The sequence below is a fragment of the Arvicola amphibius genome, chromosome 6 (assembly GCF_903992535.2).
Source record: "Arvicola amphibius chromosome 6, mArvAmp1.2, whole genome shotgun sequence".
Taxonomy (NCBI): domain Eukaryota; kingdom Metazoa; phylum Chordata; class Mammalia; order Rodentia; family Cricetidae; genus Arvicola; species Arvicola amphibius.
The window spans coordinates 95,465,709-95,479,433 of NC_052052.2; the positions used below are offsets into that span (position 1 = coordinate 95,465,709).

At 38.3% G+C, this 13,725-nt stretch overlaps 1 protein-coding gene across 1 annotated transcript in view; it reads right to left on the minus strand.

Moving 5' to 3' along the window:
• Nucleotides 1-2,886: 2,886 nt before the first annotated feature.
• Nucleotides 2,887-13,725, minus strand: part of Plxdc2 (plexin domain containing 2) — a 389,349-nt gene continuing 378,510 nt past the window's right edge. The window contains exon 14 of the mRNA XM_038334190.1: nucleotides 2,887-3,315. Coding sequence (XP_038190118.1) covers nucleotides 3,199-3,315 — 117 coding nt within the window. The 3' untranslated portion in view covers nucleotides 2,887-3,198. The remainder of the gene's footprint in view (nucleotides 3,316-13,725) is intronic.

The window sequence follows — 13,725 nt, forward strand, 5'->3', positions numbered from 1 at the left end:
TTGGGTGTGTTTAAGAGCTATCATATATTCCTTCCTTCCTTCCTTCCTTCCTTCCTTCCTTCCTTCCTTCCTTCCTCCTTCTTTCCTTTCTTCTTTCCTTCATCCTACTATCTTCTTCAATAGCAAATAGTTCAATTGAAATATTAGAGTGCTTTATAGTAAACTTTTCTGCATTGCTAGAATGTTGTGTGTCGCCTACAATGGTAGTCATGAGCCATGTGTGGCTATGGGCCACTTGAAATGTGACCAGAAGATTGAATATAAATTGTATTTAATTTAAAAATCATTAGCCATAATTGGCTAGTAGATTCAATAGTGGACAGCAACTCTCTACCTCATTCATTTGAGAGTCTACCAAATATCCTAGAAACCCTACAGAAAAACATTTGTGCTCAATTGCCATTGATCATTAACCTTTATCTTTCTATTTGTTAGTGCTCTTTAAGGTCCCAATCATTCACAAACAAGCCTGTACCATCTGGTTGGGTAATTTGCAGCTCTGATCACTGATCATTACTCTTGCAGTTAAGGTAAAATAGCTAAGTTCCTTTGCAGGACCACTTCCCTGGCTTCTTCTTATGGTTGTATGCATCCCATTGTTATTCTTCTCAGAAGAACACCACTGACATCCTTTCTTAATACTCACAGAATATTGACTAAGGTACTTGTGCCTATCCTTTGTAATACATAATTCATATATAGTCCACAATACTGGACTCCTTTTTGAAAGTTCTAGAACCTCTATGTGCCCTTCCTCTGAAGTAAACAGAATTCAAGAACAGACCAGAAGTACAAACAGAATTAAAGTTTCATAGAACAAAGAGATTCTACCAGAATTTTTGTGGATTCATACACTGCAGTACTCCTTATTCTCTCTCTCAGCTATCTTAGAAAGTTTCCACATAACTTAGAAACCTTCTTGCTTCCAATTTCTCTATTACTTGGTTCTTTGATACACTGAGTAAGTCAGAGGGTCTTATGTATAATTTAAAAGAATTATCAGTGGTTTTAATTAAAAATGGAAGATGAGCTTTTAAGGGTACAAAGATAACATTACTACTTGTAGGAACTACGTTGAGTGAGATGCAGATGTAAAAGATTTATGTGGCTGCCAGTCCATTGCTGTTGGAAGCCAGGCTTATTGTCAAAGCTTGTGAAAGCATCATCTTATCCTAAAAGGAAAGTCGTCTATGTATACCTTATGTGTCTGTAAAATACCAGTTGCACCAGTTACATTGGCAAGTCATTTGGATACTGCTTTCTCACCAAACTTATACCAACAAGAATAAGCTGAGATATTTCTTATTGCTTGAGCATACCTGGGGCACAGATTGTCATCACATCCTACAAACATGTTGCTCGTCTACCCTTGTTTTCTGATGGTTTTATCTGAGGTTAGGGAAAAGATACTTCAAGGTGTAAAGCAAAATAGATGTGACAGAAAAGAGCCCTCACTTATGCCAGACACTGGGGGATAATAATGTGACACTCTGTTAGGGGGTGGATGCTGTCCAGTGTAGACATCGTACATAGATTGCAAACTATCAGTGATGTGCTACTACTGGGGACTTTTGTTTTGTGTAACTTGAATCTGCAAACATCTGCAAACGTTGAATGAGGTACCTTGTAAGAACTAGGATTTTTTTTTTGTACAGAGTGCCAAAGGTTTACAGGTAGAGTGGTTGGTAGAATTCTACACCACAGAACCTCGGGTTTAGAGATATTGTTTACATTCACAACTTTCCTTTTTGACTGGTACATTTTCTTTCTTCACTTTTGGGAATTTTTCAAAGTTTGGATTGCAATAAGAGAATCAATGAGAACTCCACTCAAGGACCTTTACAACTGCTTCTTTGAATCAAGGAGAGAGGGGGGTGGAATGAATGGAAGAGTGGATCCCATAGGTGGCAAAACGATGCATGCTGTGAGTAAATGAAGCATTTCTGGAAGTGACATAAAAATATGCTAATATTAAGGATTATCTTACAGTGTTGTGGGAGGAATGCCATAATTCATCTTGCATTTGTTTTGTCTTGATGACAAAATACACTCTTTAGAGCCACAAGAGCCTGCCTTGTGTTAGTTATAAACAAAAATATATTTATATATATCTTTATGTGACTACTATGTGCTTTAAAGAAAATTACTGTGTGATTCAGCAGGGTTATTTCATTCTCTTTTTTCCCTTATCACCAGAAATACATTGACTTGAATGATTTCTTAGACAGGAATTGACAATGAAACGGGTTTGTCATACAGACATGGTGAACTTTCAAAATAACAGTGTTCAAATCCCTTAAGATATTTGTCTCAAAAAATGACCACCTAATTCTCCCTGTTATTTCTGTCTGTCTCCATTAGCCAAGATTAAATGAAGCTTCTCAGGAGTCCAGGTGGGAGAGGAGGCAGCACCCCTGACAATAAAACTCATTTTATTCTGAAGTGAGAGAATGGAAACCCTCACTGGCTATGCCCCCCTCTCTAGTCCTCAGCTTAGCATTGGGAAATTGTGTCACAGGCAACAGAAAGGGTGCTCATTACCCAGAAAGAGGCAGGCATAGTGAACTTCCAAACAGATGAAAGGTTCATCCTGAGAAGCAATGAACCTGGTGGAGCATCTGGATTTAGAGCAAAAACTAAAATTCTTTTGCCGAAAGTCTGTTTGGAAAAGATAGAGAAACCTCTGTTTCTGTTTGGTTTTGCTCTCGTGTGAGCCATTGTTTCCAGCAATCTTGAAGCATTCATCATCACTCTTTCCAGTGAAAACATTCAGACTCTAAAACATGGTTATCGTTGAGACATCAGAGAACATTGAACCAAAGGTGTAAATCCCTTGTGAACTAAAGCTTTATTTATCATTATTTTTCCTTGATCCCTTTGCAACCCTGCACCTAAACCAAAACCATTGTCATCTTGTCACACTTCTGGCAAGTCCACAGGAGATGTTCTTCGTGAACCATGGATGTCATTCCAGTAGAGAATGTTATAATAACCAGTGTACATGGTGTCTTGTACAAGTCTGAGTTTTCCTTTCAATGTTCCTGGGCTGGGCTTGTCCAGAAATCTTGTCTCCCTTCTGGCTACAGCAGTTTAGGGCTCCTTTGTGTGTGGCTGTGGTGTGTGTCTGTTTTAAACGTATAAGCAAAGTTTAGTCGTTACACCTGTAAGCCAGTACTGGTGCTGCTCTGTCCTAAAATTTTAGCACTGCTCTGACACAATAAAACCTTCTTTCTCTCCAACGGGCTCAACTTCTGCATAGGCAGGGTGTCCCGATCCTCTTCGAAACTTCATTGCTGGCCATCTGCTTGGGCGTCTCTAAAACAGGAAAATGCAAAAAAAAAAAAAAAAATGAGCATCACAATGAGCTATTATCCTCACAAAATATATATTTACCAGGCTATGGATGCTGCTTAGTTTGTAGAGTGCTTGCCATGTTAGACATCCTAGTTTCAATTCCCAGCATCACGCACATCAAACATAGGTGGCACATTCCTGTAATCCAAGCTCTAGGGAGGTGAAAACAGAAGGATGGGAAGTTCAAGGCCAGCCTGTGATACATGAGCATCTGTCTTTCTCAAAAAGATATTTTCCATCTGTTCTAGGTTATCTTCTCAGGGCATCACATTAAGTGATCTTTTATAACAACCAACACTGGAATTAATATATCCCCTCTGTAAGGTCCCAAAGCCCCGAACTTGAGTCTCCATTCTGACTCTACCAATGTGCAGCTTGTGGCAGGCTACTGGCCACACCTACTCCCAAGTTTCTCAAAAACAAAGTTTAATGCTTGCCTTATAATCATTTGTCTGAAAATTACCACATGCAACAAGATAAACACTAATTTAATATTTATTTATTCACTTAGATTTCTTTTTTGTTATATGACCATTTATTTTATTCATAGAAAAATCTATACATAAGTTATAAGACTTGAACATATTTTCTATTTAAAATAATCTTTGCTTACCTGTATCTGTGTGGTACACATAAGCTCATGGGCACATACATACATTAAGAAATCTAAGTAATAGTAATAAAACATTACCACACAGATGCAGGTGCCCACAGAGGCCAGAAGAGTGCAGCTGATCTCCTGGAAATGGAGTTATAGTTAGTTTTATGAGTCACCTGATGTGGGTACTGGGAATCAAACCTGATTTCCCTGAAAAAAAGAGTGAGTTCTCTTAATAGATAAGTCATCTCTCCACCCCTTAAGATTCATTTTTAAAAAACTTCCACAGTGTTTTTGTGAGACAGAATTTTCCTATGTAGCTCAGGCTAGCCTGGAAGTTATGAAATGGCTACTTCTTTCTTCCCAGTGCTGGGATTAAAGGTGTGAAGATCCACATATAACTCTGATGTATGATTTTTTTTCTAGAAGTCAATACCAATATCACTTTTTTGTCATCAATTTGCTAAAAAAAAAAAAGAAATAAAACGAGGCCATAAAATTCTCTAACCATTCCTTTGAGTATGGTTTCAATTAGCTGTTAGATTTCCTAGCAAATAAGATAGAGGAAATACCATTCAGTCTTAAGAAATTGTTTATCAAACTAAGCACATCTATTTATGACTTTTATGGTCAAACATTAAAGATGTCAAATCTTAAAGATGGGACCCATCATCAAAGGTTGTAAAGAAACCTAAGCCTATGAAGTTAATATTGCAGATAAACACTAATTCTAAAACACGAGCTATCCGTACTGACAAGAGGAGCCTTTCTCACCAGTGTTCTATCAAGTAAACCCACTGTGATTTCTAAATAGATGTGCTGAAATGAATTATTAAGTTACAGTCACAGAAGACACTAAAATGCATTTCATAGCCACAGTGACACTAGAAATGATTACTCCATTTATCAAAGTGCCTGTGATTTTGGCATAAATAAGGCAATAAATATTGAGGGAATTTTATTTCTATGTAAAGACTTTTAATGTGAAAAAGGTTAAATATCAGTGTACATAGAGTGGCACTTGGTATCTTGCTAGATTTGCTAATGACATGCCACCATATATGATTAACGGCTGAGGATGAAGTATTTCACATCAAGCAGAAATGAATATTAGCTTTATGTTCTGGAAAAGCACTGACTGAGGTAATTACATTCTGCTTATTAAAAATACTATGTGGATGACGGTGGAGGAGGACTGAGAAACCAAGAACAATGACGATGAGAATGAACTCTACAGCATGGATGGGCTCACTGTGAGCCTTGTCAGTTGGGTTGCTCACCTTCCTGGACTTAGGAGGAGCTGGGAGGACCTTGGACTTAACATAGTGAAGGGAACCCTGATGGCTCTTTGGCTTGGCGAGGGGCGGAGTGGGGGTATGGGTGGAAGGGAGAGGAGGGAAGGGGGAGGAGGAAGGGAGGAGATGGAAATTTTTAATTAAAAAAATGAGAAAAAAAATATTATGCACTGCCACCATAGCACCATGTGGTCAGGAAGCCTGATGCTTATTAGGTGATTAAATCTCATGAGGTGGTGATTCTGAATGATCCTTGCTACCCAGAAGAAGACATTAACACTACTATGGCGAGTAGCACAAAGCAGAACAACGTGCCGTAGTGGTCTGGAGATCATCTTTGATGGACACATGTGAGTCTCTTTGGAGGTGGGTACTGTGACCAACTCATGGTTCCTACATATTTTAGGGAAAATACTACTACATGCCTTGGGGCCTGTATCTGGTTTTCATGACTTCAGAACTGGACTTCTCTAAAGCCATGGCTTCCCCAAACAAGCAGCATTACTAATTCTGGCTTCATATCTATTTTCTACAACAGACAGAAACATCATGCCCTCTGGGTCTAGCTGGCAAGGGCAGTTCCACACACTAATTCCCATACCTTGCACTTACAGGTGTTATGCTCAGGGACTCTACATTAAAAAGATGTAAAGGTGACAAGCATCTGGATGGTGGCACTCATAATAGTAAACTCTACTAACTATTTTTGATGACTTACACTAGGTGATCATTTGCATTGTCTACAAACTGCAAAACTAGAAAATAGCAGCTGAGATTAACACGAAATCTATCTACTTAAAAGTTAATTTTGTCCACTGTTGAAATTATATCTTAAAATTCAATAGTTTACATTTACCTCAGCCAACAGTTGTGGGCATGATTTTACTTATATATAAATCTTAAAGTACAATATCATTAACACACCAGTATTCTTCATAGGTTGCAAATTTTTAGTTAACTTTTTTATGAAAAGACTAGGATTGTTGGTGGTGCTCATTGTATTAAAAGTTAATCATAGAATCTTAAAATAGGACAAGAATAGGGTAAACACAACACAAACTTATTTTCAGAAGCTTTTTTTATTTTTATTTTCTAGTCCTAGGTAATGGACCCAGGGCCTTGCACATGCTGAGCCAGTGCTCCATCTCAGAGATCCATCCCAGCTTATTTCCAGAAATTTCTACATATTCTTAAAGAGTACTTTCCTTGATTTCTTATCACTCATTTTAGAAACAAAACCAGAAATACCTAAGCAAGACTTGAAATCACATGAGGTCCCATCTCACATGTGATTTATCTAGTTGTGTTCATTTCCCACTTATATTTCATTAGTAAAGATGAACAAAATGAATCCAATACAACTAAAAATTGTTCAAGATGTTTTTCATTTGTACAAAACTAAAATGTTATACTAACTTCTTTTTGTTTAATTAAAAGATATGGCATTTCTCATAATAATATGTTAAAATACAGGTTAAACTTCCTAAAGATAACCCCAGTAGCACAGACACTGAGAGAAACAATTAATAAATGGGACCTCCTGAAACTGAAAAGCTTCTGTAAAGAAAAGGACATGGTCAAAAAAACAAAAACGGCAGCCTACAGAATGGGAAAAGATCTTCATCAACCCCACATCGGACCGAGGTCTGATCTCGAAAATATACAAAGAACTCAAGAAATTGGTCATCAAAAGAACACTTTTAAAAAGAAATGGAGTACAGACCTAAACAGAGAACTCTCAACAGAGGATTCTAAAATGGCTGAAAGACACTTAAGGAAATGTTCAGCATCTTTAGTCATCAGAGAAATGCAAATCAAGACAACTCTGAGATTCCATCTTACACTTGAAAGAATGGCCAGGGTCAAAAACACTGATTCCAACTTATGCTGGAGAGGTTTCGGGGTAAAGGGAACACTCCTGCATTGCTGGTGTGAGTGCAGGCTGGCACAGCCCCTTTGGATGTCAGTATGGTGATTTCTCAGAAAATTAGGAAACAACTTTCCTCAAGATCCAGTAATACCACTTTGGGGTATATTTCAAAAAGTTGCTCAATCATGCCAAAAGGGCATGTGTTCAACTATGTTCATAGCAGCATTGTTTGTCATAGGCAGAACCTGGAAACAACCTAAATGCTCCTCAACAGAGGAATGGAAAAGGAAAATGGAGTACTACACAGCAGAAAAAAATAATGACATCTTGAATTTTGCAGGCAAATGGATGAAGCTAGAGAACATCACATTGAGTGAGGTGACCCAGACACAGAAAGACAATTGTCACATGTATTCACTCGTGGTTTTTAAATGTAAAGCAAAGAAAGTCAGCCTGCAAATCATAATCCCAGAGGACCTAGAAAACAATAAGGACCCCAAGAGAGACATACATAGATCTAATCTACGTGGGAAGTAGAAAAAGACAAGATTTCCTGAGTAAATTGAGAGCATGGGAACCTTGGGAGAAGGTGGAAGGCGAGGGGAGAGGTAGGGAGAAGAGCAGAGAAAAATGTAGAGCACAATAAAAATCAACAAAATTAAAAAATACAGGTTAAATTCTTATAAACTTGAAACCTGAGTATTTGAAGTATTTTTATAGCACTGATGCAATACAAAAGGAAAACTTCACACCATAAAAATCTGCTTCATGAATAAAATGACAAAAATTATGATATTATTTCCAGTATGCTTAAGATATATATGAACCAAGTCAACCTATGTTCGGAATGTAAGTAATTTCTTCTTTTGTATCTTTTCATTCTTGCACAGTTACTTGGTGCCACCATCTGATGAATAAAACTGATAAAGCAGAGCGAAAACTTTGCCAAAATCCTGCTGTTCTTTTAGACACAAAAACATAGACAATGCCATTTCATTCCACAAAGTAACCCCTCTATGGTGAGTAAGTCATGTGATATCTCTGGACCTTTGTTTTGCCATCTTTAAAGTGCTATCTAACGTCTCTGTCAAGAACCTACCAGCTTTATTCATGCTTCCTAATTCACCTTAAAGTCTGAGAAAAAATAATAACAGCAGCAATAACAATAACTCTGTGCTGAGATTATTTAGCTTTCATTCCTCCTGCCATACTTTGTCATAAAAATCCTAAATGTATGAGTGATTTATATTTGTTCTTCTCTATTGAAGGGATTTTTCAGTGGCTCTCTGAAGCTGCTCTTCTGTTTGGAGGCAAGTAATAGTTAACTGTGATGTTAACTGGATGAGAAAACATTCAGATTCCATAGAAAAGTCCTTAGTGTTGCTGCTGTTGCATGAAACATATCCCAAGTGGGCTGGGAAGGCATGGACAGGGGAGTCTGGAATCTGGGCATTATCTCAGTCCTGCTGTGAACTCACAAGTCTCACTAGTAAGAATCAGCAATTTAAAGAAGGCATTTTTGGTGCTTTTTCCTTGAGAATCAGACATTGCCAAATCTACTGTCTTTTAGGAATGGCCAATTCAAAGTGCGAGGGGAACTAGCAGAGACCACAGGGTCACTTGTTAACAAAACAGAGTGTAAGTTGAAACCCCCAAATTCAAACCAGAATGTAGTAAGAATCCAATACAGACACCTAGGGTATGGTACCCACAGACACTATGGCGTGAAATGCGTGGGCGAACTTTAATTTCATTTGTGAGAATTTATGGGATTAATCATACTTAGAAGAAAATGTTCACATTGATATGTGGGCACTGGGGTATGTCAGGCAAGCAGGGATTCTCCTTAATTATTCCTTCAGGAGCATTAATTGAACAGTCATCCAAATTGTCTCAATGGCAAGAAAATTAGTGGAATTATCCACAAAGAAACCTGTAGGGTACACTAAAAGTTAGCAGTGTGCACAAAACTTCTGCTGAAGACATGTCCTCAGGTTCACAGAGAAGATGACAAGGCTTTCTGTATGCTTAAGTAGCACCAGAAAGGAAGCAATCAGCACTTATGTTAAAGTAAAGGTGAATGTAAAGTCATGGGCTAGATAGAAGACACATGTACACAGAACAGTCCTTGATAGCAGCCAGTTGGGATCTCGCCATTTCATATTGCTTTCCTCACTGCACAGGAACTGGACAGTGGTTGGAGTCACCTCCAAACATAAGGCTTGGGCAAAGCCAGGTGGGTCATTTGTTATGTTTCCTCATAGGGAAAATGAAAGAAACTGAAGTGCAGAGATGTTGGTTTCTGCTTACACCCCTCTTAAAAAGTTTTTAAAGCCCTAGTCTCTTTTCATTAATACAACCTCACCTAGTTCTCCCTGGTCCCTGAGGAGCCTATGACTGCTTCCTCCCTCCCTCCCTTCCTTCGTTCTTTGCTTCTCAATTAAAAATATTTTATGATTTCTTTCTTTAAGCATGTTTGGAAGCTTTGTATTTAAATATGCATATCTCAATATGAGTCTAGCAACCTCAAGGGAGCCTGTTTGCAGGTCTGGGAGGCCTAGGAGCCTACATTTCTAACAAGCTCCAAGTGCTGTGACCGCTGCACCATCAGGTACCCCTGAAGAGGAAAGGCCATGATTCTGGAAGGTACCCTCAAAAAGGAACAGCCTCCAAATGCATGGAAGAGTAAAAACTTTAACTTTGTGCATTAGCACACAGATCTACCAGGAATTAACCACACATTTTTCTCAGTCCTATTGCTTTTCTGCATTTAGCTTTGGAACACTTTGGCTGGGGAGAGGAGGGTATACTTTAGTTTTTCATACCTTGAAACCTAGTCATTTGCAATTTCCCTCATTCTGTGCTGAGTGTTTCTTGGCTCAGCAAGTCATAAGGTTGAAGTTTTAAGACTTAACAAATGATTATAAAAGACATCAGTTAAATTTGAATTTCAGATAAACAAGTCACTTTTCAAACTATGTTTAATTTCACAAACTTAAACAAAAAATGACTCATTTTTGTTTGAAATTCAAATATGCTTAAGTGTCCTGTATTTTATTTGGCAAACGAGCTGTATAAAAATACAGGCCTTGAAATCCAGCCAAGGAAACTTGCCATCTAATTAAAATAAAAGACTTCTGTTTGAGGCTATGTTTCTGCCTCATGGATTGTAGGACTTCTTTGCTTGAAAAAGAGCTTACATTAATTTTCTAGAAATGCCCATGAATTGCCAGTAATATCTCAATACCTTTGTGACTTGATTCCTGAACATCTTATGTATTTCCTTTGGTTCTTACTTTAGTTTTCCATCATTGGGAAATTGTCTTCTAGAACTTATCTCTTAGATGACCCAGAAATATTAGCAGTAAGGATCACAGACACAGGTAAAAATAACAGTATTCAAAAATATGTATTAACAACAATAAAATCAAATGATCTCTGTGACTTTTTTCTCCAAAGAAAATAAATATATTGAAAATATGAAGCAAATAAGTTTCTACTGGCTGTTAAATTAAATATAGGCTCATATATATATATGACTCTTTTATATGTATGTATGTATGTATGTATGTACATCTATCTATCATCTATCTATCTATCTATCTATCTATCTATCTATCTATCTATCTATCTATCTATCATCTATCTGCCTATCTATCTATGTATATTTCTCTTCCCACCACCTTCTCATGTATGTGTGGTCTCTTCAGAGGCCAAAAGAGTGTTGTATCCCCTGGAGCTGGAGTTCTAGGGGGTGTGATTTGTCTGACATGTGTGCTAGGGGTGCTGAGAAACCAACTTTGGCCTCTGCAACAGTGCCAAGTACTCTACATGGCTGAGTCAGCTTTCCAGGCCAGAGTTCAGATTCTTCAATGTGAGAAGTAATGTTTTTAACATCTTTATCTCAAACACTCATGCCTTATTTTCTTCCACTGTGAAGTGGTTTTCAAAGCTGAAAATAACATCACTCTGGGAGGTGAAAGTAAGAACATAACTGATGTTGAGAGACCCTAATGAATTCACTTCCATGCTCCCAAGCAGGGCCCAGGCAAGCACATTTGATAAATGTTCCCCAGTGAGTCAGTGGCAAGTGACACTTCCCACTTTCTTCTCCCTCATCCATATCCATCATTTCCTCCTCTGAAACTGTGCGGGCTGATCCTGCAATCAGGAATGCCACTTAATTTATCATCTTTGCTTTCACAAATCATCCATTTCTGTTTATTTCCAGGTCCAGATGCCCCTGTGCAGATTAGAAGTCACTTCTCACCCTGCTGTGCTGTTTTGGATATTTTCTAGTCCTCTCTTGCTGCACTTTGGAAACACAGTGGTAACTTCTGTGGTTGTATTCTTGGAGTGTCTGTCCATCTGTCCTGTTCTCTCTAGATATCCTAAAGGCTAAGGGACACAGCTGTTCAATCCTAAAATGTCTGCAGTAATGGAGTACTAAAGACAGTTGACACCTGGAGTAGATCCTTTTTTGAAACCCTCGTGAACTTACATTCTTTTCGCGAATAATCACAAAAGGATGTGGGCTAAATATGAAAACTGAACACTAAAATAAAAATTTCTGTTTTGGCTTTCTGTTGCTGTAGTGAAAGACTTTATTTAAAGTCAGCTTAAGGGAGGGAAAGTCCATCACTAAAGGAGGGCAGGTTGGAGCAGGAACTCAAGGTAGGAGCTAGAAACAGAAACCACGAAAGGATGCTGCTTTCTCCTTATGCTTAGTTAGCTTTCTTGTGAGGTCCAGGACCACCTTCCTATGGATGATGTCATCTCCAATGGGCTGGTCTCTCCTCTATCAATTAGTAATTAAGAGAGACACATCCAGGTGTCAGTCTGAGCTAGACAATTCCCCAGTCTAGGCTTTCCTCTCAGATAACTCTAGACTGTGTGTGTCACATTGACAATGAAATCAAACTAGAAAAATTATAATATGAAATAAGAAGGCAGAACTGTATGTGTACCCTCTGGCTAAAAAGAGAAAGGGACGTGAAGGAGGTTTGCCAAGTAAGGGAGCTCAGAGGATGCTGTGTCCTATAATAACTAAATCCAAAGCAGTAAGTCCTGTATTCTCATCCATACAACTGTGATGCCAATGAGTTTCTCTGAGTCTACTTTCCAATACGAGTGTACAAAACAGCATCAAGTGCCCTGGAGACAACTCCATGTTTGAAACAAGTGTGCAAGAGTCTAAATGCTCCAAAGCCACTGTCTACACGAATGCTTGTCACAGAGTCTGGGTCAAATGTACAACAGGGTGCTCTAGCATCAGCATCTGTGTAGTAGTCCGTTTTCTGTGGACAAAAATTGAAACTATGCTAAGCTGACATTCATGTCAATGTGTTAGGGAAACCCAACAATAGCAGAATCTACTCTTCACCAATTAGCTTGGAAAACATTTTTTTTTCCAGTAAGAAATATTTCCTTCCTTCAGTTTAGAACTTCTGGTATATAATACTATTTAAAAGTTAACCTAATTTTAATTTTTATCCAGTGATGGAGCTTGTAAACAAACAATTCGGCCTCTTCCCACTTGTATGAGTAGTAGGCAAAACCCTAGGCTAAAATAAAAGCAAAATGGTATAGACAAGGAGACTCACAGTGAGTGTTAGTGTTAATTTGTAGAAAGGTTACTCTGTTGTACAGTGTCTGTATTCTTGAGTGATATGCTATGTTCATGACTCCCTCAATCATTATTAGTCTCTTTGCTGCCCTAAGTAGGCATGATTATAATGACCAAGAAAGAAGGCATTCAGTCAGTCTATTAGAAACACATCTATTAGAAACACACTGTGAAACTTAAGGCATATATATTGTGCTTAGAGAAAATCATTCATTTGCATCTAAATACTTAAAGAAAAGTTAATCAGTGAGTATTACTGCAAACCACACATGTAAGATTTGAAACTGTAGAAGATCAAGTACCCTCTGAAAACATTCATATTATGCTATGCCTTTCAAGGAAATGCCTTTTCCTGCTACTGGAGGGACATATTCCTGGTCTTTAGAAGCGGTCAGTACCTGGTTTTGTGTGATGTGTTTGTCTCTTTCAGGAACTGTAGTACCCTCTTCTAGCTCAATGCTCCTGTTATATCACTTTGAATATATTCAGTCCCACATCTTCTAGCCTGCTTGTTTGACCTCAAAGCCTCATCTCAGAGCATTCACTTCAGAATCTTAGTGTCAAACAGACCTGTACTGCTCCTGTGTTCTTTGACGCGACATGGACTTTCAGTGGCCTGTGCCATGTGCTCAGTCCCCGCCTCACACACCCTGCCAGCCTCAGAGGCTTTTCATTCACTTCCCAAGTTGCTTTCTCATCAACCTGACAAGCAATTCTAGATAAACCTTTATCACCTTAATCAAAAATTATTATCTATTATGTTTCCTGGTTCCATATTCTAAGCCTCTACAGCTAGTGCAGAATAGGCCACATTTCCAGCTTTGCCCAACACAGGAATGCTACTCTAACTTCTGTGAGGAAGACGGTGCTCAGAATATTGCTAGCTTGTGGCATTCTTACAACACGCCCATGACCTACTTCTTCAATTCCCAGAATTTACCCCTGCTATTCTGCAGTTCTGTACAATTCAACCTATTTTTAA